The sequence below is a fragment of the Nannospalax galili genome, unplaced genomic scaffold (genome assembly GCF_000622305.1).
Source record: "Nannospalax galili isolate Female #2095 unplaced genomic scaffold, S.galili_v1.0 scaffold666, whole genome shotgun sequence".
Lineage (NCBI taxonomy): Eukaryota > Metazoa > Chordata > Mammalia > Rodentia > Spalacidae > Nannospalax > Nannospalax galili.
Window position 1 is genome coordinate 1,491,031 of NW_008356473.1, and position 22,156 is coordinate 1,513,186.

The 22,156-nt window shown below is 44.3% G+C and overlaps 1 protein-coding gene across 1 annotated transcript in view; it reads left to right on the top strand.

Moving 5' to 3' along the window:
• Epb41l4b (erythrocyte membrane protein band 4.1 like 4B) overlaps positions 1–22,156 on the top strand; it is a 168,510-nt gene that overhangs the window by 122,851 nt on the left and 23,503 nt on the right. The window contains exons 18-22 of the mRNA XM_008854640.3: positions 56–181; positions 3,077–3,144; positions 6,862–6,960; positions 15,042–15,228; positions 18,350–18,427. Of these exons, the coding sequence (XP_008852862.1) occupies positions 56–181; positions 3,077–3,144; positions 6,862–6,960; positions 15,042–15,228; positions 18,350–18,427 (558 nt within the window). The remainder of the gene's footprint in view (positions 1–55; positions 182–3,076; positions 3,145–6,861; positions 6,961–15,041; positions 15,229–18,349; positions 18,428–22,156) is intronic.

The following is a 22,156-nucleotide window of genomic DNA, read 5'->3' on the forward strand; positions in this document are numbered from 1 at the left end:
TGTATGTTTTCTTTTCTCTTTGTTCACAGTCTGTCACCTGTATTTTGCTTCTCAGGCTGAAGAAAAGAAAGTTTCTGAGAAGACACTTCAGACTCCACTGTTGCCTTCCCCAGTGGCAGGTCATGTGAAGTGTAACATTTTGAAAGCACAGCTGGAGAACGCTTCCCGCGTGAATGCCCAGGTATGGGGGTGGGGTCATGAATCTCCCTTTGATTTCATGTTATAGGATTTCCTTGGCGCCCTAGAAAAGAACTGTGTGTATCCTTCAGGCTCCGTTGTGAAGACAGGCGCCTCCCCTTGGCACAGGAGCCTGGATTTTTATTATTTTTAAATTGCATTTTATTAATTCATGGAGGAGGAGGGATACATACATGCCATGGTGTGTTTGTGGGTAAGAGGACAACTTGCAGGAGTTGGTTTTCTCCTTCCACCATGTGGTTCCTGGGGATCAAACTCAGGTCATCTGGCTTGGTGGCAAGAACCCTTTACCCACTGAGCCATCTCACTTGCTCAAAAGCCTGGAACAATCCAAAGAATTACTAACTGGTATAGTTATTATTTAGACAAGTGAAAAGACAAAAAGAGAACTGGGAGGCAGCAAATCTTCCATATCTGTAATGCAGAAGGGTCCTTGGAAGAACTGGGTCCCATCCCCAGGGATTCAGTAAGTCAGGGGGCAGCTAGTGAGTCTCTGTGTCTAAGTAGCTCTCTGAACTGCATTCTGAGTCACACTAAGGGACTGGAGGTGGGGACTGTAGGAATTACTTCTGCTTCCCATCCCAACAGCTCAGGGGAACAAAAATGTTCCAAATAGAGCCTTTCGGTGCCTGGCAGAAGACTCCTACACAGTTAAAACTTAGACTTCTGAGCTCTGGGCCTATGGCCACTGCTGGTGTCAAAGCTGCAGGCACTCCGGCCTGGTCCCTCACTCTGAGGATGTCATTCTATGGGTGCTGTGCCTGTGATGATGCCATGATGCTGGATCTGCCAGTGCTGGAATACTGTAACCTGATTCACATGTTCCTGTGGAAGAACTGGGCACCAGAGTGAAGGATACAGGCAAGGGTGACCCAAAAGAACAGGAAGCCAACTAAAAGGAATGAGTTCCTCTCCATCACTCCCTGTTGGCAAAGCAGAAATGAGTTTGCTGGTTCTCAACCCCAGATCCAATCAGGAAAAGGTTCAGAGGATGAATTTGGAGATGAGAGATGATAGTTTAATAACTGTCATAAACTCTAACTTAGACTCATAGCAAATATCACTGGCTCCATAAAGATTACAGTCGCTCCATGACCCTAAATGCAACCTCAGAATCATTTGCTATGGGGTTCTAAGTCAGTGACACAGCCAAGAGGTGACACTCAAGGAAAAACCCATTGGCCATCCCTTACCTGAAAACAGTGTATAAAAAGCTGTAATTGGGAGATCGGAGAGATGACTCAGCGGTTAAGAGCACTGGCTGCTCTTTCAGAGGACCCAGGTTCAATTCCCAGCACCCACATGGTGGCTAACAACTATCCGTAACTCCAGTTCCAGGGATCCAATGCCCTCTTCTGACCTCCGTGGGCATTGCACATGACAGGTACATTTACATACATGCAGACAACACACTCATACACATAAAATTTAAAAATAATAATAAATAAAAGTTTTAAAACACTGTGATTGGGCCAGCAAGATGGTTTAGCAAGAAAAGTCACTTGCAAACACACCTGAGGATCTGGGTTCAATTCAAGACCTACATGGTGAAAATAGAGAGCCAACTCCAGTAAGTTGTCCTCTGACCTCAACACATACATGTGGCAAACATGTTCACATGCTCCTACACACTCAGTAAGAATGTAAGAAATAATAATGATTGTCTAAAAGCTCATTAGAAAAACATTCAAGGCTTTTCATTTCTTCGGAGCCTACGATGCCAAGAATAAATATTCAGTAATAGCTTCTTATTTCCATTTATGTATATAGCGATCTATATCATTTAGATCCTTCCAGAATATTCCATGAAAGACAAGAGCAAGCTTACAAAGTTTCTTCCATTTGGGTTGAAATAGAGACAGGAAGCCAGAAGATAGGACGCAAGTTGGAAAGTCAAATAATCTGGCTTGGATCCTGATCTATATCAATAATGTCACTTTAAGTTTGTCTGTTAACTTCTCTAAGCCCCATCCTTTTGTGTAAGATGGGAACTAGTTGGGTCTGGTAGTATGCACCTGTAGTCCCAGCTACTTGGGAGGCTGAGGCAGAAAGATCTCTTAAACCCAGGAGCTGGAGACCAGCCTGGGGCAGCATAGCAAGGTTCGTTCTCAAGGGGGCTAGAGAGATGGCTCAGCAGTTCAAAAGTACTTGTTATGCAAGCATAAAGACTGGAGTTGGGATCCCAGCACCCACATAAAAGCCAAGAGTGGGCTGGAGACCAGCCTGGGGCAACATAGCGAGACTCATTCTCAATGGGACTAGAGAGATGGCTCAGCAGTTCAAGAGCACTTGTTATGCAAGCATAAAGCCTAGAGTTGGGAACCCAGCACCCACCTTCCTTACTTGTTATTCTCTGGGACTTACCAGAGGGAGGAAGGCAAGATTTGTATCAAAATCAAATGACATAATTCCTTCAGGTTTGTTCCAAGGATGTACAAAAACCGATTCCAAGTCCCTTTGTAAAGTGTAACTATAAATGCTATGTGAGCATAGAGCTGACTATTGTTCTTGATCTGTAGTGATCTATAGTGATCTATAGGTTAGGGATTGAACTGCGGGGTTGCCTTTTCCTATACCATCCCTTTCTCATTGAGGAGGAGCTGACACATAGCAAGTGCTAAATAAAAGTGTGAATATAAGACTTGATTGCATTTGAAAGGCCACATCTTAATCCCCAGTAGTGAGGAAAGACTCAAGAAAACATTTTCTATTGTTTGCCTGTGTAAACAGAAACAGTTCGCTATTGACTGAACACTTGATGAATTATGTCTGTGGTCCTTGGCTCATCTCTATAATCCTTTGAATTCAGGAGACCTGAAAGCATTTTTACATACCAAGCTACCTACTTTTTTACTAACTTGACTGTTTTCTTTAACAGATTGGAACAGAAGACTCCACATTTGTAAATATCAATAAGAAATCCAGTCTTCAGGACACTAATGTAAGGTCTGTTGCTTCTTGTTTGAATGGGGAAATGACACTGTGTCCTCCAAATTATCCAGACAGCATTGCTTGCTCCTGGGGGAACTGGCTGGCACCATCAGAGAGAAAAAAAGAAACAGGGACTGTGAACCCAAAGAAGCCAGCTTAGAGACTTCCTTTAAGCCTTGAGAATGCTGCTTAGTCCCAGTTTAATACTGGTACCCACTGTACTAACAGAACTCAGCCACTTTGGGTTGTCTCTGGAGCATGTAGAGCAGACCTTGTCATACCCAGAGTAAAGTCCCTTAAAAGCTCTGCTCTTGGAGCTGGAGAGATGGCTCAGCAGTTAAGAGCATTGACTGTTCTTGCAGAGGACCCAAGTTTGATTCCTAGCACCCACATGGTGGTTAATAACCATCTATAACTCCAGTTCCACAGGATCTGACACCCTCTTCTGACCTATGTGGGCTTTGCACAACACAGATGTACTTATATACAGGCAGGCAATACACTCATACACATAAAATAAAAATAATAAATATTCTTTTGAAAAAGAAACTGCTGTTATGGGCAGGACAGAGGGCTTAGTGGATAAAGGTGCTTGCTGCCAAGCTTTATGACCTGAGTTTGATCCCGAGTATCTATATGGTGGAAAGAGAGAACTGCTCTTGCAAGTCGTCCTCTGACCTCCGCTTGTTGGCTGTGGCACATGTACACACACACACACACACACACACACACACACACACACACATTTTTTTTCTGAAATGTAATAAACAAATAAAAATCTCTGCTTTTAGAGTGGAGTTGGCCTTGGTAACGTGGGGAAGACGAGCCTTCTCAACCTGGTTTCTGCTTGCTGCTCTTCCCTTGGACTCATCATTTTTGAACTTTGTCAGAGGGGAACCACACAAATTTTTTAAAGCTCCACAGCCACTACTGCTGTGACCCCCACACTCAGAGGAAATCCTCTCTTGGCCCAGGTGGCTAACAAGCTGTCAGTCATCGAACTCTCGTTGCCTCCTTGGTGGTTTGCTCCCGTTACTACCACCTGCTCCTCGGAGGGCTCCCTCAGGTGCTCACCTCAAATGCATATCAGACTGTCTTACTAAGAATCCAGGCTCTGGCTGGAGGTGTAACTCCATGATAGCGAGCCTGCCCAGCATGCTCAAGGCCCTGGGTTTTATCCCCAAGAACATGAAAAAAAGGAAGCAAAGACTAGATTTCTGCATCCTGTTTCAGTGCTTTGAGATCCTGTGTGTTGATGACAAGAGTGGGACGTGGTGGGACGGGATAAAGAATTTAGCAAACATAGCAGGTGTTAGGGAACTGTACTTGATGCTCAGAGTAAAAGTTAGCATTTCTCTAGATTAGAGAACTTTGTCTTTTCTAGGGATACATTCCCTCCCAGATTTCGCAGACTTATTTTGGTCTAGGGGTACAGCTCAGCTGTAGAGCACTTGTGTGGCATGTACAAGGCCCTGAGTTCCAGCTCCAACACTGGAAGCAACAAAACACAACAAAACTCCACTTCCTACCCTACCTGCCTTCTTTCCCCCACCAGTCTCCAATCTTAGAGAATGGCATTATTACCTATTCCTTACCCAGGTTTAGAACTCACGGATCCTTGTTTCCCTAACTGCCTCATCCCTTCACCTAATTGGTCATCATAACCCATCAATTTAACTTTTATGTTATCTCCAAAATCTACCTTTTCCTGTTCAAGACCTTAATCCCTGAACACACACACACACACATACCCATTATCTCTCATTCTGAATTACTAGGATGTCCTAGTTCTATTCAGTATACTCTTCCTCACTCGGGGGAACTTTTCTACCACACAAATCTGGTGATGCCACTCCCTTACCTAAATACTCTAGAGACTGCCATTACCTTCAGTGTAACCTCCTCAGCCCGAGGGTCCTCCTCACATGGTCCCTGCTTTCCTTTCTGTCCACATTACTTTCCCTTCTAGAACCTCTTGTGTATGGGGGTGGTGGGGATGGTGCCCTGCATTCAGCCCAGGCCTCCACTCTCTTTCCCATCTTGATGGTCTTGCTTCCATCAAACTGAGAACAAACTGTGTGAGGTTTTCTTAGCCTGTGTGACCTAGATCAATGACGCATCCCTAGGAAACATGAGCCCTTCCAGGAACCATGCCTAGCTTACTCTGGGATTCCCCTTGAATTCAGCACATTGAGTCCAGTTCTTTATTCATTCTTCTGTGTTTACTCAACAAGCGTTTATGAGCACTAGCCACATACTTATCGCACAGGGAGGCACTGAATAAAAGACAAAATGAAGCGCAAGAGTGTTATTGAACTTGTCAGGTCCCCTGTTCGCGCGTCAACTCATTTTGATGCCTCTTTAGTGTTAGAAGATAATTTATTATTATTTTTTTTTTGTCTTTTTGAGACAGGGTCTCCTTGTAGCCCCAACTGTCCTGGAACTCACTTATGTAGACCAGGCTGGCCTCTGCCTCCCAAGTGCTGGGATTAAAGGCGTGCACCACCACGCCCGGCTTAATTTATGATTTTTTTAAAAGATGAAGTTAGTCTTGCCCATTGAAAATGTGTTAAAGATTTCCTTTAAAATTACCATTTTGGGGCCAGTGAGATGGCTCAGTGGGTAAAGGCACTTGCTTTCAAACCTGTCAACAACCTGAGTTCAAACCCCAGGACTCACATGGTAGAAGGAGAAAACCAACTCCTGCAAGTTGTCCTCTGACCTCTGCACATGCAAACACATACACACAGAATAAATAGGTAAATACAAATTTAATTTTTTAAAAAATCAGTTTTAAGTGGAGCTCATTGGGTTATTTGGTATGAATGATTAAAGAAAAACTTAAGATAAATTTAAGTTTTAAAATTTTTTATTTAGGGCTGGAGAGATGGCTCAGCACTTAAGAGCACTGGCTGTTCTTACAGAGGACAGTTCCCAGGTTCAGTTCCCAGTACCCACATGGCAGCTAACAACCATCCCTAACTCCAGTTCCAGGGGAATTTGACATCCCCTTCTGACCTCTGTAGGCATTGCGTGACACAGGTACACATACACACATGCAGGCAATACACTCATACACATAAAAATAATAACAAAATATTTTTAAAAATGAAATAAAAACTTTTATTTATGTGTATGGACCACATGTATGCAGTGTCTTCAGAGGCCAGAAGAGGGTATTGGAGTCCCTGGAGCTGGAGTTAAAGGCAGGTGTGTGAGTCACCTGACACAGATGCTGGGAACTGGACTTGGATCCTCTGGAGAAGCAGCAAGTTCTCTAAACGACTGAGCTATCTCTCCAGTGTTTAATATATATTCTATTTTGTTATATGCTATAGTGGTAGCTCTTGAGAGCTATTGTACCAAATAATATAGCTACTAGGTTATTGGGAACTAAAACCTGGCTAGCCATATCTTTTTCTTCATTCATTTCACTAGCAAAACCTGCAGGAGTGGTTTGGGGCCAGGCCATCTTATTTGGCCACTTATATTCAGTTCCCTGCTTGTTATATTTTCTTCCCTATAATTTTTGCTTATTTATTTGATTTTAAATTTTCTGAATTTTTAGTATAATTTCAGTTATTAAATAAGTAGAACAGAAAGGAAAAAAAAAAAGATTTCTTGACCATCAATGTTACTAAGCTATAAATATCTGGAAGCAGTCCTGACGGCCAATACGAGATCACAAACCCTTTTCTATTTGTGTTTTTCTGGTTTTTGTTATGTCTCTAGAAGTCCTATTCCTATACGTGTGGAAGCCGTCCAACCAGCTGTGGAAAAACCAGAAATCAAGCCTCCCCGAGTGAGGAAATTAACAAGGCAATATAGTTTGTGAGTTCTGTGCTTCGTATTTTCCCATTATATGTAAATGCTTGGTTATAAATACTTCTTAGCACCCCTCTCCAGACGGTTCCCAGACTTCCATCCCCCAAATTCTGTTTAATTCTATGTTAAGTCATGATGGGACCTGAACTTTCTCCCTGAACACATTACGTAGTGGGCACATGAACTCATTGTGGATTGCTAAGTAATAAACTGCTCCCAGCAGTTCACACACACCACCTCACAATTTCTAGGGATTGGGAGTCTGGTCTCGCCTCTCTGAGGCTTCTGTCTTGGGTCTTCTACAAGGCTACATTCAAGTTGTCCGTGAGGCCCATCGTCATATCGAGGGACTCATTCACGTGGCTGCTACCATAATTCATGCCCTTGGAGGCTGTTGGGGGGGGAGCGGTAACAAGGTTACTCTCAGATTGTGTTCATGTAGGGTTATGAGAGACAGCACATGGGGAGAGGTAAGAGAGAATGCTAGCAAGATGAAAGTTACAGTCTTTTATAACCCAATCACAGAAATGGTGTCCTCTTATTTTTGCCATTTTCTGTACATTAGAAAGAAGTTGCTAGGTCCAGTACACACTGTAGAGGAGGCAGTTATGTGGGTGTATGAGTAGTAAGACGGGGCTCACCAGAGGCCATAGCAGAAGCTGCACCCCCTTCAGGGTGTGATAGTAAAGTGGTTATCGTGGTCAGTCAACAGAGCCAGAGCTAAGCATGGAGCTATGTATGGGCCCTGAGGAAGAAGACGCATCCCACCAGGACCCACCCAGTTCTCTTCTGCTGAGATCCACAAAAGTGCCCCAGCTGCTCTGTGAAGTAGCCTGTTCCAGGCATTGTCAGGGAATAGCAAAGTATCTTTGACAATTCCCATCTACCAAAGACTTATAATGTACTGGAGGCAAAGACAGAGTAGCAAATAACCACCAAAACAAGACAGGTTAAGTGCTGTAGGAAGCAGGGTGGATCTGCCATGGTCGGAGTACTGATCACAATGGAGTTCCCATCTCTTGACCCTGGCTATGGCCTAGGCTCTATGCTTGGATGTGTAATGGATCAGGGACCTGAAGAGGAAAATCCAGGCATGATGGAAAGTCTGGGCACTCTGGGGTTAGAGAGGCTTCAGTCAGCCAGTCAGCACTCTGGCTCATCTATAGCTCGGAACTAGGGAAACTTACAGTTTGAGTCAACCTTACTTTTCTTCTTTTCTGTTTTCTTTTTTTCTTTCTTCCATTCCCTCCCTCCCTCTCTCCCTCCCTCCCACCACAAGTTTGTGCTCTAAGATTATCAGTGGAGAATAAGCATGTCTCCTCTCTTGCCTTCAGAGCAGCCTCATAGCTGTTTCCAGAGCAGAGCCTGGGACTATGCACTGGAAAGAGAAGAGAAGGTGGGGGCTCATGGAACTCACTATATGGACCTGGCTGTCCTCAGTCTCACAGAGATCTACCTGCCTCTGCCTCCCCAGTGCTGGAATTAAAAGTATGAGCCACCTGCCTAGCCTTTTCTTCTTTCTTTCTTTCTTCCTTTCTTTGTTTTCCAAAGAGATTTTTTATTTATTTTATTTTTATTTTATGTATATGAGTGTTTTGCCTGCACGTATGTAAGTGCCATGGAGGCCAGAGGAAGGCACTGGATCCCCTGAAACTGGAGGTGCAGAGAGTTGTTAGCCACCAAGTGGATACTGGGAACTGAACTCATGTCCTCTGCAAGAGCAGCCCGTGTTCTTCACCTCTGAGTCACCTCTCCAACCCTTCTTCCTTTCTTTTCCATTTTCATGTGTGTATGGTATGCAAGTGAGTATGCATGTTTGCGTGAGAGTGGAGACATGTTTGTATGCATGTGGAGCCCCGAGGTTGACGTTGGGAGTCATCCGTGATCTCTCTTCCACCTTATTCATTGAGGGAGGGTCTCTCAGTCAAACCCAGAGCTCACTGATATGACTAGTAACTAGCTGGCTTGCTCTGGCAATTCCCTGTCTTTCCTTCTAAGACTAGAATTCCAGACAGTGCCAGACCTACCTGGCATTTACATAGGTTTCTGGGAACCCAAACTCTGGTCCTCATGCTTCTGTGACAGATGCTTTAACCGTTGAGCAATCTCTCCATCCCTTCCCTTTACCCCCCCATCCATCCTCTCCTATCCCCTCCCATCCCCTCCCCTACCTTCCTCTCCCTTACCCTCCCCTCCCGTCCCCTCCCCTACCTTCCTCTCCCTTACCCTCCCCTCCCGTTCCCTCCCCTCCCTTTCCCTTTTATTCCCTTTTCTTTCTTTTTTCCCACAGTATTGGGGATTGAACCTAGGGCCTCACCAATGCAAGACAAGTGCTCTCTCTACCTCTGAGCTACATCTCCAGTCCACTTTTCACCTTTTATTTTGAGACAGGGTCTCCCTAAGTTGCCCAGACAGACTTTGAACTTTTGGTCTTCTTGCCTCAGCTTCGTAAGTAGCTGCAATTGTGACACCAGACCCCCCCCTTCAAGTGCTCTTTTTTCATCTATAAAATGGGTGAGTTTATACCCACCTCTAGGGATTTGTGAAGGTTAAACTAAGAATAAGCAAAGTACCTGGCAAAGGATCTGGCAAAGGCTGTGCCTCTGAGAAAGTCAAGTGTAGGGATCCCAGGATGCAAAGTGAAGGTCGGGTATGATGCTAGAGGCAGTCGTCAAACAGTATAGACCTGCCATTAGCACCTTGTGGAAGGGCAAAGAGGCATGCTCAGGGGTTTTCAGGGCAGACACAGGCCACCTCATTAGCCTTGATAGAAACTTCCAGACATACAGCAGCAGTATTTTCCTGGAAAACCAGAATGAATAGGGTTCAGATAATTAGCAGCCCTCCTGATCTCTAGGGGACAAATTAAACCACAGAAATCTTCTCCATGAACAATGCTGGCACGATTTGCCTTTCCATTTCCATTTTGAAACTCAAAATGTTATTAGTACCATTGGGGATAGGTAATGGTGTTACATAATGACTGACTATAGGTGGCCTGGAAGGAAAGAAAATTTCACTTACCTACCAAATTGGCTCTTTTAAGAAAATCATTTTTGGTTCTCTATCTTAAATGTATGTTTCTTTGGCTGTTCCCAAATATTCTGCTTCAAAAATCAAGGAATGACAGCATTCCTCCCTTAAGCGAAAACAGCAAAAATAGCAAAATTAATGGATAGGATTGTTCCAGTCTTTACTTTTTGTCCCAGAAATGATTCATGGTGTGTGTGTGTGTGTGTGTGTGTATGTCTGTGTATGTCTGTGTATGTATATGTGTGTGTATGTCTGTGTATGTCTCTGTGTCTGTGTATGTATGTGTGTGTGTGTGCATGTATGTGTATGTCTGTGTATGTGTATGTGTGTGTATGTGTGTGTATGTCTGTGTGTATGTGTGTGTATGTCTGTGTATGTGTATGTGTGTGTGTCTGTGTATGTATGTGTGTATGTGTGTGTGTATGTCTCTGTGTGTATGTGTGTGTGTATGTATGTGTGTGTATGTGTATGTGTATGTGTCTGTGTCTGTGTATGTATGTGTGTGTGTGTGCATGTATGTGTGTATGTCTCTGTGTGTATGTGTGTATGTGTGTATGTATGTGTGTGTATGTGTATGTGTGTGTATGTCTCTGTATGTGTGTGTATGTATGTGTGTGTGCGCGTGTATGTGTGTGTGTATGTGCGTGTATGTGTGTATCTGTGTGTGTATGTGTGTGTGTGTGTATGTGTGTGTGTGGTGTATGCACACGTGTGTACAGGGGTGTATGCCTGTGGACTTATGTGGAGGTGGAGGAGGTTGGCAGGTGTCTTCTATCAGTTCTCTGCCTTATTCTTTTTCTGAGGCGGACTGTCTCCTCGAACCTGGAGCTTGCATTTTCCAGCTATGCAGGTGGCCAGCAAGCCCCACTGGTCCTCCTGGCTTTACCCCCAACAGCATGGGGGATAAAGGTGTGTAAGACCACGTCTAGCTTGTTGCATGGAAGCTGGGATCCGAACTCAGGTCCCCATAGTTGCACAGCAAGCACTCTTAACCACTGAGAATCCCTTCAGCTCCAGAAATAGTTCTCAAATCTTGACACTAGTTGTCACTCATTTACTAATCTCTTTAACTCCTAAATATCGAGAAAATTGAGAAATACATTCCTGGCATGGTGGTGCATGCATGTCTTTAATCTCAGCACTTGAGGGACAGAGGCAGATAGATCTCTGTCATCGAGGCCAGTGTGCTCTACATAGTAAGCTCCAGGCTAGTTGGGGCTATAGGGAGACCCTGTCTCAAAAAAATTAATAAATATGTGAACTACAGATGAGAAACTTGGCCTTACAGGTCTCTGGAACTGTTTTTACATTATTTTTTTTTGAAATACAGTTATGTGTACTGTTATAAAATTCAAACTCTCAGGCCAGAGATATATGCATTGAAATTTTAGCCCATGTTGGCCTTGAACTCCTGATCCTCCTGCCTATATCTCTCAAGTACTGAGATTATAGGCATGTGCCACCACACCTGGCTTACAGGTATATATCTTAATACTTTATTTATGTGTATGAGTGTTTTATGTGTATGAGTGTTCTGCCTGCATGTATGCAAGTGTACCATGTGTGTGCCTGGTACCCACAGAAGCCAGAAGAAGGCATTGAATCCCCTGGAACTGGAATTAAGGACAGGTGCTAACTATCATGTCCCAGCATGTGGGTGCTGGGAACTGAACCTGGGTCCTCTGCAAAAGCAGTAAGTGCTCTTAACTGTTAACCCATCTCTCTAGGTCCCTAGAACACTTTAATAAGTACATATTTGTATGGAAAAGATCTTTGCCTTGAAATTATTTCTTTTTACTGGGTATGGTAGTGCATACCTGCAATCCCAGCGTTTCTGAGGCTAAGGTGGAGCCCTCATGCCATCCAGGGGCTCAGAGCAAGTTGTCAAGCCACTGTTCTTAAGATCATAAATAAAATCCACAGTGTTCTTTCCTGGAGATCAACAGAGAGGTAAAGTGTAATGACGGGGTGCAGAGAGAAGAGATGGAAAGCAGAGGAACTCAGGAGCGTTTGAGGTGGATACACGTATTGTTTTTGCATTAATGACTAGTATGCTTTTAAAAATGGCAAAGAGAGATAGCTAAGTGGTTAAGAACACTGCTACTCTTCCAGAGGACTCAAGTTGGATTCCCAGCACCCATGTCAGGCAGCTCAGGGCTGCTATAACTCCAGCTCCAAGGGATCCAGCACCCACACACATGGCATATACATGCAGAGACACACACCCATATACCAAAATAAATAATAGAAATAAGACTTTTTAAAAATGAGGAATTTAGAGCTTTTCCAATTTTATACACTCTTGGCTGGCTCCTTACTGTAGAGATGAGCATGTTTCTAAAAATGAATTTTTATGTAAAAGTAAATAGTAGCTCTGCTTTTAAGGTTAAAATGTTTTAAAATGAGCTAAAAAATATTCATCCTATTTTTCCACTTCATTCACTATGTGACTAAATTTTTACAAATAAGGTAAAAACTTCTAACCCAGCTCCTCCACTTAGCTAGCTATGTGATAGTCAGTAATTTCACAGTCAGCCACTGAACATTACATCTCTGAAAAATGGAGATCATGAAATAAGACCGCTGAGACAATTAACCAGGTAAATGTTTATGTGACCATGTGGCCGCCTCATTGTGAGGATTCACATATGCAGGTAATACTCATTTTCTGTATGCTGGCTTAAACATCACTTTTCCCCTTTTAGTAGTGCATGTTAAGTCTGCCTCCTGAGACCTCTCCATACACAAAATGGTCTAGCATCCCCAGGGGGCTGATCCACACTGAAGCCATGTCCGGTAGTCACATGTTTTCCAAGAATCCCACTGCTATGCCCATGGGTCACAGATCTTTTATCTATGCTCTTCAGCTCAGCTGTCATTTCCAAAATCAACCCTGTGCCAAAGTGGCTTCAAAGGGTCCACATGGAGACACTTAGGGGTCATGTGTTGGGATCCCAAGACCATCTTCAAGTTTGATGGTTAACTAGAAGGATACCCAGAACTCAGGAAAACAGTTATATTCATGGTTATAGTTTATTACAGCAAATTATATAGATTAATATTGGAAAAGTCAAAAGGAATGGAATCTAGTTAAAAACAGGCAGGAGTTGTGGTCCTCTATGAAGAATCATGTGCACAGGGACTCATTGTCTCAGCAATAACATGTGACATGCTGTATTGCCAGTCAGGGACGCTCACTTGAGCAATAAAAATCTTGCTATCCAGGGCTTTCATTAGGGATCAGCCATGTAGGCATGGGGTTCCCATTTGACTGACCCAAGACAGTCTTCAGCTCAGAACCCAGAGCTCAGAACAATACATCATGGCTCCAAATCTTGAGCAAACAAAATCAGGTGTTTTAGGGCTGGAGAGATGGCTCAGCAGTTAAAAGCCCTGGCTGCTCTTGCAGAGGACCTGGGTTCAATTCCCAGCACCCACATGGTGGCTAACAACCATCGGTAACTGCAGCTCCAGAGGAATCCAATGCCCTCTTCTGACCTTGCAGGCATTGGCATGACATGGGTGCACTTACATACATGCAGGCAATACACTCATACACAAAAAATAAAAATAAATAATAAATGAAATATTTTTTTAAAGCAAGTGTTTTGCCATCAATTACACTGACAGCACAAATTATCTGGCATGGGCCAAGGTCTTAAATACACAAGGACACTCTTACCAAGCAGGATGTTCCAAGGGTCCAAAGGATCTGTCCTAGGAGCTCCACAATGCTGGTGGTTCCTCTGGGATGTGTGGTGTTTGAGCACTCCAGACCTGCAGAGTGGTCCCTTTACTGATCCCTCTGGTTGACATTAGAAGCCAGGCCACATCTACAGTTTTATAGGTTTGAACTTATAGTATTCATACTGAGAACAAGTAATCAATGGCATGGTTTTGGTACCATATCAGGATGAGCGGGTGAGAAGGGATTTCCAGCCTTAGCACACCATGTGGGAGACCACAGTGCATCCCATGAGTACATGAATCAAAGCTTGCTCTCAAATCCAAGCCCTGGAGATGAGCCAACAGTGCCAGGCCAGAATTCCTTATGACAGCTTTCTGTGTAGTCTCATTTTCTTCCTGGGTCACTTCTTCCAGCATAGAGGTTCTAAGACCAGAGATACTTGGCCCAAAAACAAATTTGTCCAACTCCCCCCCCTTTAAGAGGGTAAGTTCCTGTTAGGCCACAAAAGGGGTCCTTAGACCTTGACTCAGAGCAGTGGGGTCCTAAGAGCCTTGTATTCCCTTGCCGAAGGGAAACCACTCAAAATACCAATATTCAGTTTGACTGTTTATAGAACTATTACAGAATTTAGCAATTCTACTCTTTGGTAAAATGCCAGCTCTAAAGAATTGAGAATTTGGGGGGTTATCAAACAGGTATCTGTACATCTGTGTTTATAGCAACACTGTTCACAAAAACCAGAAGGTAGAAACAGCCAAGTGTCCATCAGCAGAGAAATGGGTAAGAAAACATGGTATACCCATGCAATTGAGTGTTTTCAACATAAAAGCAATAAAATATTGATATATAGCATACACTTGGACTTTGAAAACAACATAGTAAGACACAGTAGACACAGAGCGATGTACATGGTGTGGCTCCACTTCTGTGAGGCATCTGGATAGGTAAACCCATAGAGACAGAGAAGACATGAGATGCAGCATTACTTGGAGGATGTAGGAGAGGGCACAGTGAGTTCTTGATCAGTAAACAGTTTCTATTGCAGCTAATGAAAATTTTGGGGAATATGCAATGGGAATGGTTATACAACTTTGTGAATATATGTAATGCCACAGGATTGTTCACTTATAAATGGTTAAAATGATAAGTGCCAGATGTGTAGCTTACTTCAGTCACACACACACATACCTGTCGAGTGGCAGAAAACCCAGCCCAAGTTTATTTTAGTATTGAATCCTATAATCTGGACATCAGTTGGTCATCAGTTTGGAGAGCCCTGTTCCCTCCCCACCTTGACCTCCCACCCTCCCTCTACTCCTCACAGCCTGTGTATTATTGTAATGAACAGAGCTTCATATGCTTTTAGTAACCGCAGTGATGAAGATGACCTCCCTCCAGACCTGGCTGAGGCAGTAGGAGCCACCACAGCCACCACCACAAACACCACAATGGCTGCCACTCAAGTCTCGGTGCCGCTGGCGTCCCCCAAGGTCCAGAAAGTCAGCTCGCCTCAGAAGTCAGAAGGCAAGGGCCAGCTGTCCCCAGGGGCCAAGGTAGGGGAAAGAGTCTGAGGAGAAATTTCACTTAGTGAATGGCATTTAGTGTGTGCATTTAATTTTCGCATAATAAATTGTATGTCTGAATTAAAAAATAGTAAAACTAAACTAGGAATGTTGCTCATTTTATGGAGTGCTTGCCTGGCATGCATGAAGCCCTGGGTTTGATCCCCAGCATGGCATAAACTAGGCAGGGTGGCACACACCTATAATCCCAGCGTTCAGGAAGTGGAGGCAAGATCAGCAGTTCAAGGTCATCCTCCACTATATAGTGAGTTGGAATCTAGATTGGGATATATGAGACCCTGTCCTGCATCCCCCTCACCCAAAGAAGCAAAACCAACTTAAAGTGATGAGGATATAAATAAATATTAAGGCATTAACATTGGGTTTTTGTTTTTTTGGTCTTTTTGAGACAGGGTCTCCCTGTAGCCCCAGCTGGCCTGGAGCTCACTTTGTATACCCCGCTGGCCTTGAACGCACAGAGATTCGCCTGCCTCTGCCTCCCGAGTGCTGGGACTAAAGGCGTGTGCCACCATGCCCAGCTTTCATGTTGGTTTTAAGAAAAAAGAGTTGAGAATTTAAAATGAAAGTACCAAAATATATTTTCATACTCCCTGACCCTAAAACATAAGTCAGCTATTCATGAAAGACATTATGTGATACAAAACAAGACAGTGTGCACTGTACTTTTAGATTGGCTTAAGGGATTCAGCTTGAGGGCAATGTTAGCTTAAAATTGCATCTTTAGGGCTGACAAGAAGGCTCAGTGGGTAAAGGTGCTTGCCACTAAGCCTCATGACCCGAGTTTATCCCTGACACCCATGTGGTGAAAGGAGAGAACAGACTTCTGAGAGTTGTCTCCTGACCTCCACCTCTACACTATGGCATGTGTGCATTTACACACACATACATGCATACGCACATGCAATATAATTTACAAACAGTAAAAATATGTTAAATCATCTTAAAATATCATTAGTTATTACTTCACTGTAAACTCAAGGGAGAAGCAGTCCTCCAAACCCCCACTCTATAATGGACAATTTGGAGGAACAAAAAATGTAAATGCGTCCCCGTCCCATACCTTATATAAGATGAGGTTGAAAATGGGAAATATCTCTCTGTCCTTTTGAAATTTCAAGAAATCTCTGCACTGTGACAAAGGCCTTTACAGGAGACATTTTTCTTGGTTTTCTCTGAGTGACTCAATCAATGGTCACTCTTTGACAATTGGTTCAAATAGAGTCAACCCGTTGCTGTCCAAGTGGATACTGAGCTAAAGTGCTTGGATCAATGCAACTCCACGAGGAAAGGTGTGTACAGGGTTCGGGTGCTCGGACAGCAACACTGGCGCTCCAGTGTGTCCGGCTCCTCCATTCACGCGCCGTGGCCGTTCAAAAGGGCAGTCCCTCCAAAGCACTTAACTCTAGTCTCAGCTTCTTCCTCCTGAAAATGAGGAATCTGCTCCTCTACCCAGTTCAGCATGAACCTTCACTGGGCCCAGTGCTACCCACTGGGTCCCTGAGGCAGCTGCGGCTTCCGGGATCACGATTCCTAGCAGTATCTACATAGCAATGGTCCAGGCCCGTATTCTGCATATCCAAGACCAATCTTTCCTAGCGTTGCTTCCTCAGATGTCTAGACTAGACACAAGAATGTGGCTGGACCCTTCAGCCATAGTTAGCCCAGCCCAGACAGGCTCTCTGCCTTTCTGTAGATCACGTCCTGGCATCTTTTTGTTTTGTTTTCTTTTGCTTTTTTTTTTTTTTTTTTTTCATAGTCCTGGCTAGAATGGTACTTACTATGCAGTTCAGGATGGCCTTGAACTCAGGGAGATCCTCTTGTCTCAACCTCCAGAGTGCTAAGATTATAGACATGAACCACCATACTGGCTTTACCTCCTGTAATCTTAAATTGGGAGTCTTCTTAGTTTTGTCAAGTGGGAGACAGATTTCTAGCTTACATCTCACAGCTGGTTAGAAACCATGCTAAAAGATTTACAGAGGAGAGTGGGGGTGGGGAGCAGATAGCACCCTCACAAAGGCTCTAGGGCTCCCTCTCCTGGGCATTTCTCTACCCAGTACCCTGCTTGTGTCAAACTGTTAGGCTCTGGGTTGTTTTTTCCCTTCTCAAAGGGCCTGGAGTCTACCTACACAGCCAAGATCCCAGAGCAGGAGGACAAAACATTATCCTAAACAGTCTTCAGAGGCACCAACCACTCTCCCTGGGAGTCCTCCCCATTATATGCTGCTGGTATTGCTACATAGTCCTGGCTAGAATGGTACTTACTATGCAGTTCAGGATGGCCTTGAACTCAGGGAGATCCTCTTGTCTCAACCTCCAGAGTGCTAAGATTATAGACATGAACCACCATACTGGCTTTACCTCCTGTAATCTTAAATTGGGAGTCTTCTTAGTTTTGTCAAGTGGGAGACAGATTTCTAGCTTACATCTCACAGCTGGTTAGAAACCATGCTAAAAGATTTACAGAGGAGAGTGGGGGTGGGGAGCAGATAGCACCCTCACAAAGGCTCTAGGGCTCCCTCTCCTGGGCATTTCTCTACCCAGTACCCTGCTTGTGTCAAACTGATAGGCTCTGGGTTGTTTTTTCCCTTCTCAAAGGGCCTGGAGTCTACCTACACAGCCAAGATCCCAGAGCAGGAGGACAAAACATTATCCTAAACAGTCTTCAGAGGCACCAACCACTCTCCCTGGGAGTCCTCCCCATTATATGCTGCTGGTCAGCTCCTTCAGGTCAACTGACCCTTCTATAAGGGACAATGTCTTTGCTCCCTTTATGTATTCCAAGGACTCTTTGAAGCATTTCCCCCAAGATCAGTCAAAACCCACTCAAAGCACTTAGGAAAAGTGGTCTGCAGCTTTAAAAACTCCAGATCCCTACCCTTTGCCCTACTTCCACCCATGAAGATTTCAGAAAAGAAGTCAGGGTTCAGCCTGGCTATTTGGTACATCGCTAAGAGAGGGGCATATGGGGGAGGGGTTGGCACACTGAAGAATGCAGTATTCTGGAGGTAGTAGCCTCTCTCTTTGCTCGTGAGCCTCATCATCTGCCCTGAGCATCACTAACCAGGGATATTTCTGCCTGCTTTTGCAGAGCCCCTCTGACCATGGAGGTACCTTTACCTTGGGGCCGGGTGACCTGCTGATGGATTTCACAGAAGCCACTCCTCTGGTAAACTTCTTATTTTGCTAAAAGCAGAAAAACACAGACCATAGACACATCTGGCTATGGGACGATGGAGAGGTGGGCACTGCCATTGGAGGGCTTTCGCTTGTCCTGAAGGCTCCGGATCTGCTTTCCTGGAGAGTCAAGCACCAGGGTTCCCTCGCCTCTTAGAGCTCTTGAGGGAAGGGTGCTCCTTCTCAGAGGGTGGCTGCAGGGGTCCTGCTTGTGCCTGATGCTGTTCCTCAAGTGTAGCAGGGCTCCTCTGTGCTTGGGTCTTGGCTTCCTGGCTTCATGGGTTACGTCCTGCATGCCCATCCATCTTTTGCTGTTGCTCCTACTAAGATCTCTGGTCTGAAGCATTGGCTTGAGGCTGTGCTCTGGCTTTCCAGGCCTCTTATGCCTCCTACCATCATCCTTCCTCTGCACATATGTCTTCCCTTAAGAATAGTGACCCTTGTGGGACTCCTACCCTTTTGAGAAGACAGAGCACTATAGGAATCAAGCACGCAGTTTCTTGCTCAAGTCTTTGACCACCCTACCCTATTTTTTGAGATAGCGTCTTTTATAGCCCAGGCTAGCTTTGAGCGTTCTATGTAGCCAAGGATATCCTTGAACTTCTGATCCTCCTTCTTTCACCTGAGTGCTAGGGATACAAGTGTGTATCACTATGCTTGGTTTATGCAGTGCTGAGAATTGAACCCAGGGCTTCATGCATGCTGTTCAAGCACTCTATCAACTGAGCTGCATCCCAAGCTTTCTACTCCTTTTAAGGATCTTGCCATTGGATAGTTATTACCCTATCTTTGCTAATGTTACATATTCTGTCTTCTGTAATGTCTTCCTTATGTCGCAGGAGTGCTTTAAGGAGAGAGAGAGAGAGAGAGAGAGCGCATTTGAGAATAGAAAACACCATGAATATGTGGACAGTATTATTAGATGGTACAGGTAAACTTAGACATAACTTTTGCTTGGGCTCAGTGAGGTTGAATCTATATCATGGCCCACTTTTGGATGGGCATAAATCACCATTTGTGTTGTGCAGCAAAATGTGAGTCAAGTCAGAATCTATATCCTGAGAACTATTTGCTTGACTATGCATTAGCTCCAGCATGGAGAGGGTAGCTTGAGTCTGGCTAGGAAGTCAGGTTGGTAAATAACTGAGACTCATATGGGAGCTATGTAGAAGATACTCAGGCAGAGGCAGCCAGGAGTCATTGGGTACCCACTTACAGAGGAGCAGGTAGATGGATGGACCCTCTGGAAGGCTTTTGAGAGAGAGCAGGTGGGCACAGTTCTGCCTGGGCTTTAGGAACATTTGTTGCTTCTGGTAGCTGCATAAGGAAATCATTCCTTCAACTGTCCTTCTCACTTAGAGAGTTGGACCTGTCTCAGAGCTCAAGTCAGCACCTTTGAGTGAGTAGCTGGAAGCTGCCAGGGAAAACCCCACTCTGACGTCTTTCAAAATTGAGTAAATATCATAGTTATTCCTTGTCTCATTGTTAGACAGGTTGCCAAGATGGAAGGGCCCTTCTCTGTCTTTCCAAAAGGGCTATCTGAATCAGAGGGCCTTTCTGCACTGCCTCATCAGCCCTTTGCACTGATGGGGAAACTGAGTCCTGGAGTGGGCAAATCACACAGGGACCAAATGTGAGCTAGAAGCCTGGCATCTGCCCCCCACTCCCACCCCCATGTTCTGTGCATTGGGTTGGAGCAAATCTGGCCTTCTCTTTGGATAACTTGCCATTTTGAAAAGAAGTCATTTCTGAGGCTGGAGAGATGATTCGGTGGTTAAGAGCACTGGCTGTTCTTGTAGAGGACCCAGGTTTGAATCCCAGCACCCACATGGCAGCTAACAACCATCCCTGACTCCAGTTCCAGGGGATCCGGTGCCTTCTTCTGTCCTCCAGGTACACTTACACACATGCAGGTATAACACTCTACACATAAAAATATAAATAATTTTTCTAAAAAAGAAAAAAGTAATTTACAGAGGAAGGAATTTAATAAAGAAGGAGGTTATTCTGGCTTATCATTCCAGAGGGAGAGTCCATAATGTTGGGGTTAGAGGAGGCATGGCAGCAGGCAGCAGAGCAGAAGCTGAGAAAACACGTCTTTTTCCACATGCGGGAAGAGCAGAGAGCAGACTGGAAGTGGGGTGAGGCTGTACACTCTCAAAGCCCACCCCCAGTGATATGCTTCCTCTAGGAAGGCTCTCCCTCCTACAGGTTCCATAACCTCCCCAAGCAGCACGACCCCCAGGAGGGACATTTTTCATTCCAGTCTCCAGAAAGAGTTACATTTGAAGCATTCCCCAGGCTGAGAAAGTAGAATGGGGGCAATGGAGGAAAGAGCTACCCAGTATCCCAACTGAAACCCCTCTTCCAGGAAGGCCTTGTGGGAGATGGAATCTGAGGACACTGGGTCCAGCTGGAGGGCAGTCTACCCAGAAGGGCCTGGGAAATCCCAGGGTACAGTAGAAGGGCCTGTCAAGGCAGATGGAGGAGAGAGTTAAGTTCTGGGGACCATGTGGAGGGAAATAGGCCTAGCAGGAAGCCCGTGGGGAATGCTATCCCTCTGAGTTAGACTGGTGGGCAGCTTCCAGGCTGTTCAATTATGCTGCAGTAGATGCCACATGTGTCTGTGTGAACTGTTACCCTATTTGGGGCCACTGAGGAAAAGAAAACTCATGGTGGCTGGGTTTTGCAGTATGAACTGGAGTTTATCTGGTAAAGAAGATGGTCTGAGCCAAGTGTGGTAACTCACAATCCCAGCACTTGGGATGTTGAGGTAAGAAAATTGCCATGAGTTCTAGGCCAACCTGGGTTATACAGTGTGAGACACCCCCCACCCAAAGTCTGAGCTATTCTTTATAAAAAGTATAGCATGAGGGACTGGAGAGATGGCTCAGTGGTTAAAAACATTGATTGTTCTTGCAGAGGACCCGGGTTCAAAGCCCAGCACCTACATGGCGGCTAACAACCATCTTTAACTCCAGTTCCAGGGGATCCAGTGCCCCCTTCTGTCCTCCATGGGCATTGCATGACATACATACACATAAAAATATAAAAATAAAGCTAAAAATTTTTTTAAAAGCACAGCATGAACAAAAAACTAAGTATTTATTTATTAAAAGGGATTGTTCTTGCAGAGGACCCGGGTTCAAAGCCCAGCACCTACATGGCGGCTAACAACCATCTTTAACTCCAGTTCCAGGGGATCCAGTGCCCCCTTCTGTCCTCCATGGGCATTGCATGACATACATACACATAAAAATATAAAAATAAAGCTAAAAAGTTTTTTAAAAGCACAGCATGAACAAAAAACTAAGTATTTATTTATTAAAAGGCTTGGTAAATCTAAATACTGGAGTCAATTTTTTCTTTTTTAAAAATTATTTATTTATTTTATGTATGATTAGAAGAAGCATTTCATTACAGCATTAACATATTCAATAACAATTTCCAGAGCCTTCTCTTTCAATATTGGCTCTAAATTTTTAGGTTCACATTTGAACTAATACAGTTATACATTATTGTACTCGGTATAAACCTTATAAGACATAAAATTGAATGAGGCTTTAAACTTTAAAAAAGATCTCCATTTCATTTTAGAATATATTGTTCCTTGCAGAAAGACTCATTGTTTTTGCTACTAACACTGAGATGTTGGCGCATGCATCTCTAATCTGTATGCATCTGATTATTATTAGTTCTAATCGGTTGCACTTGGATTCTT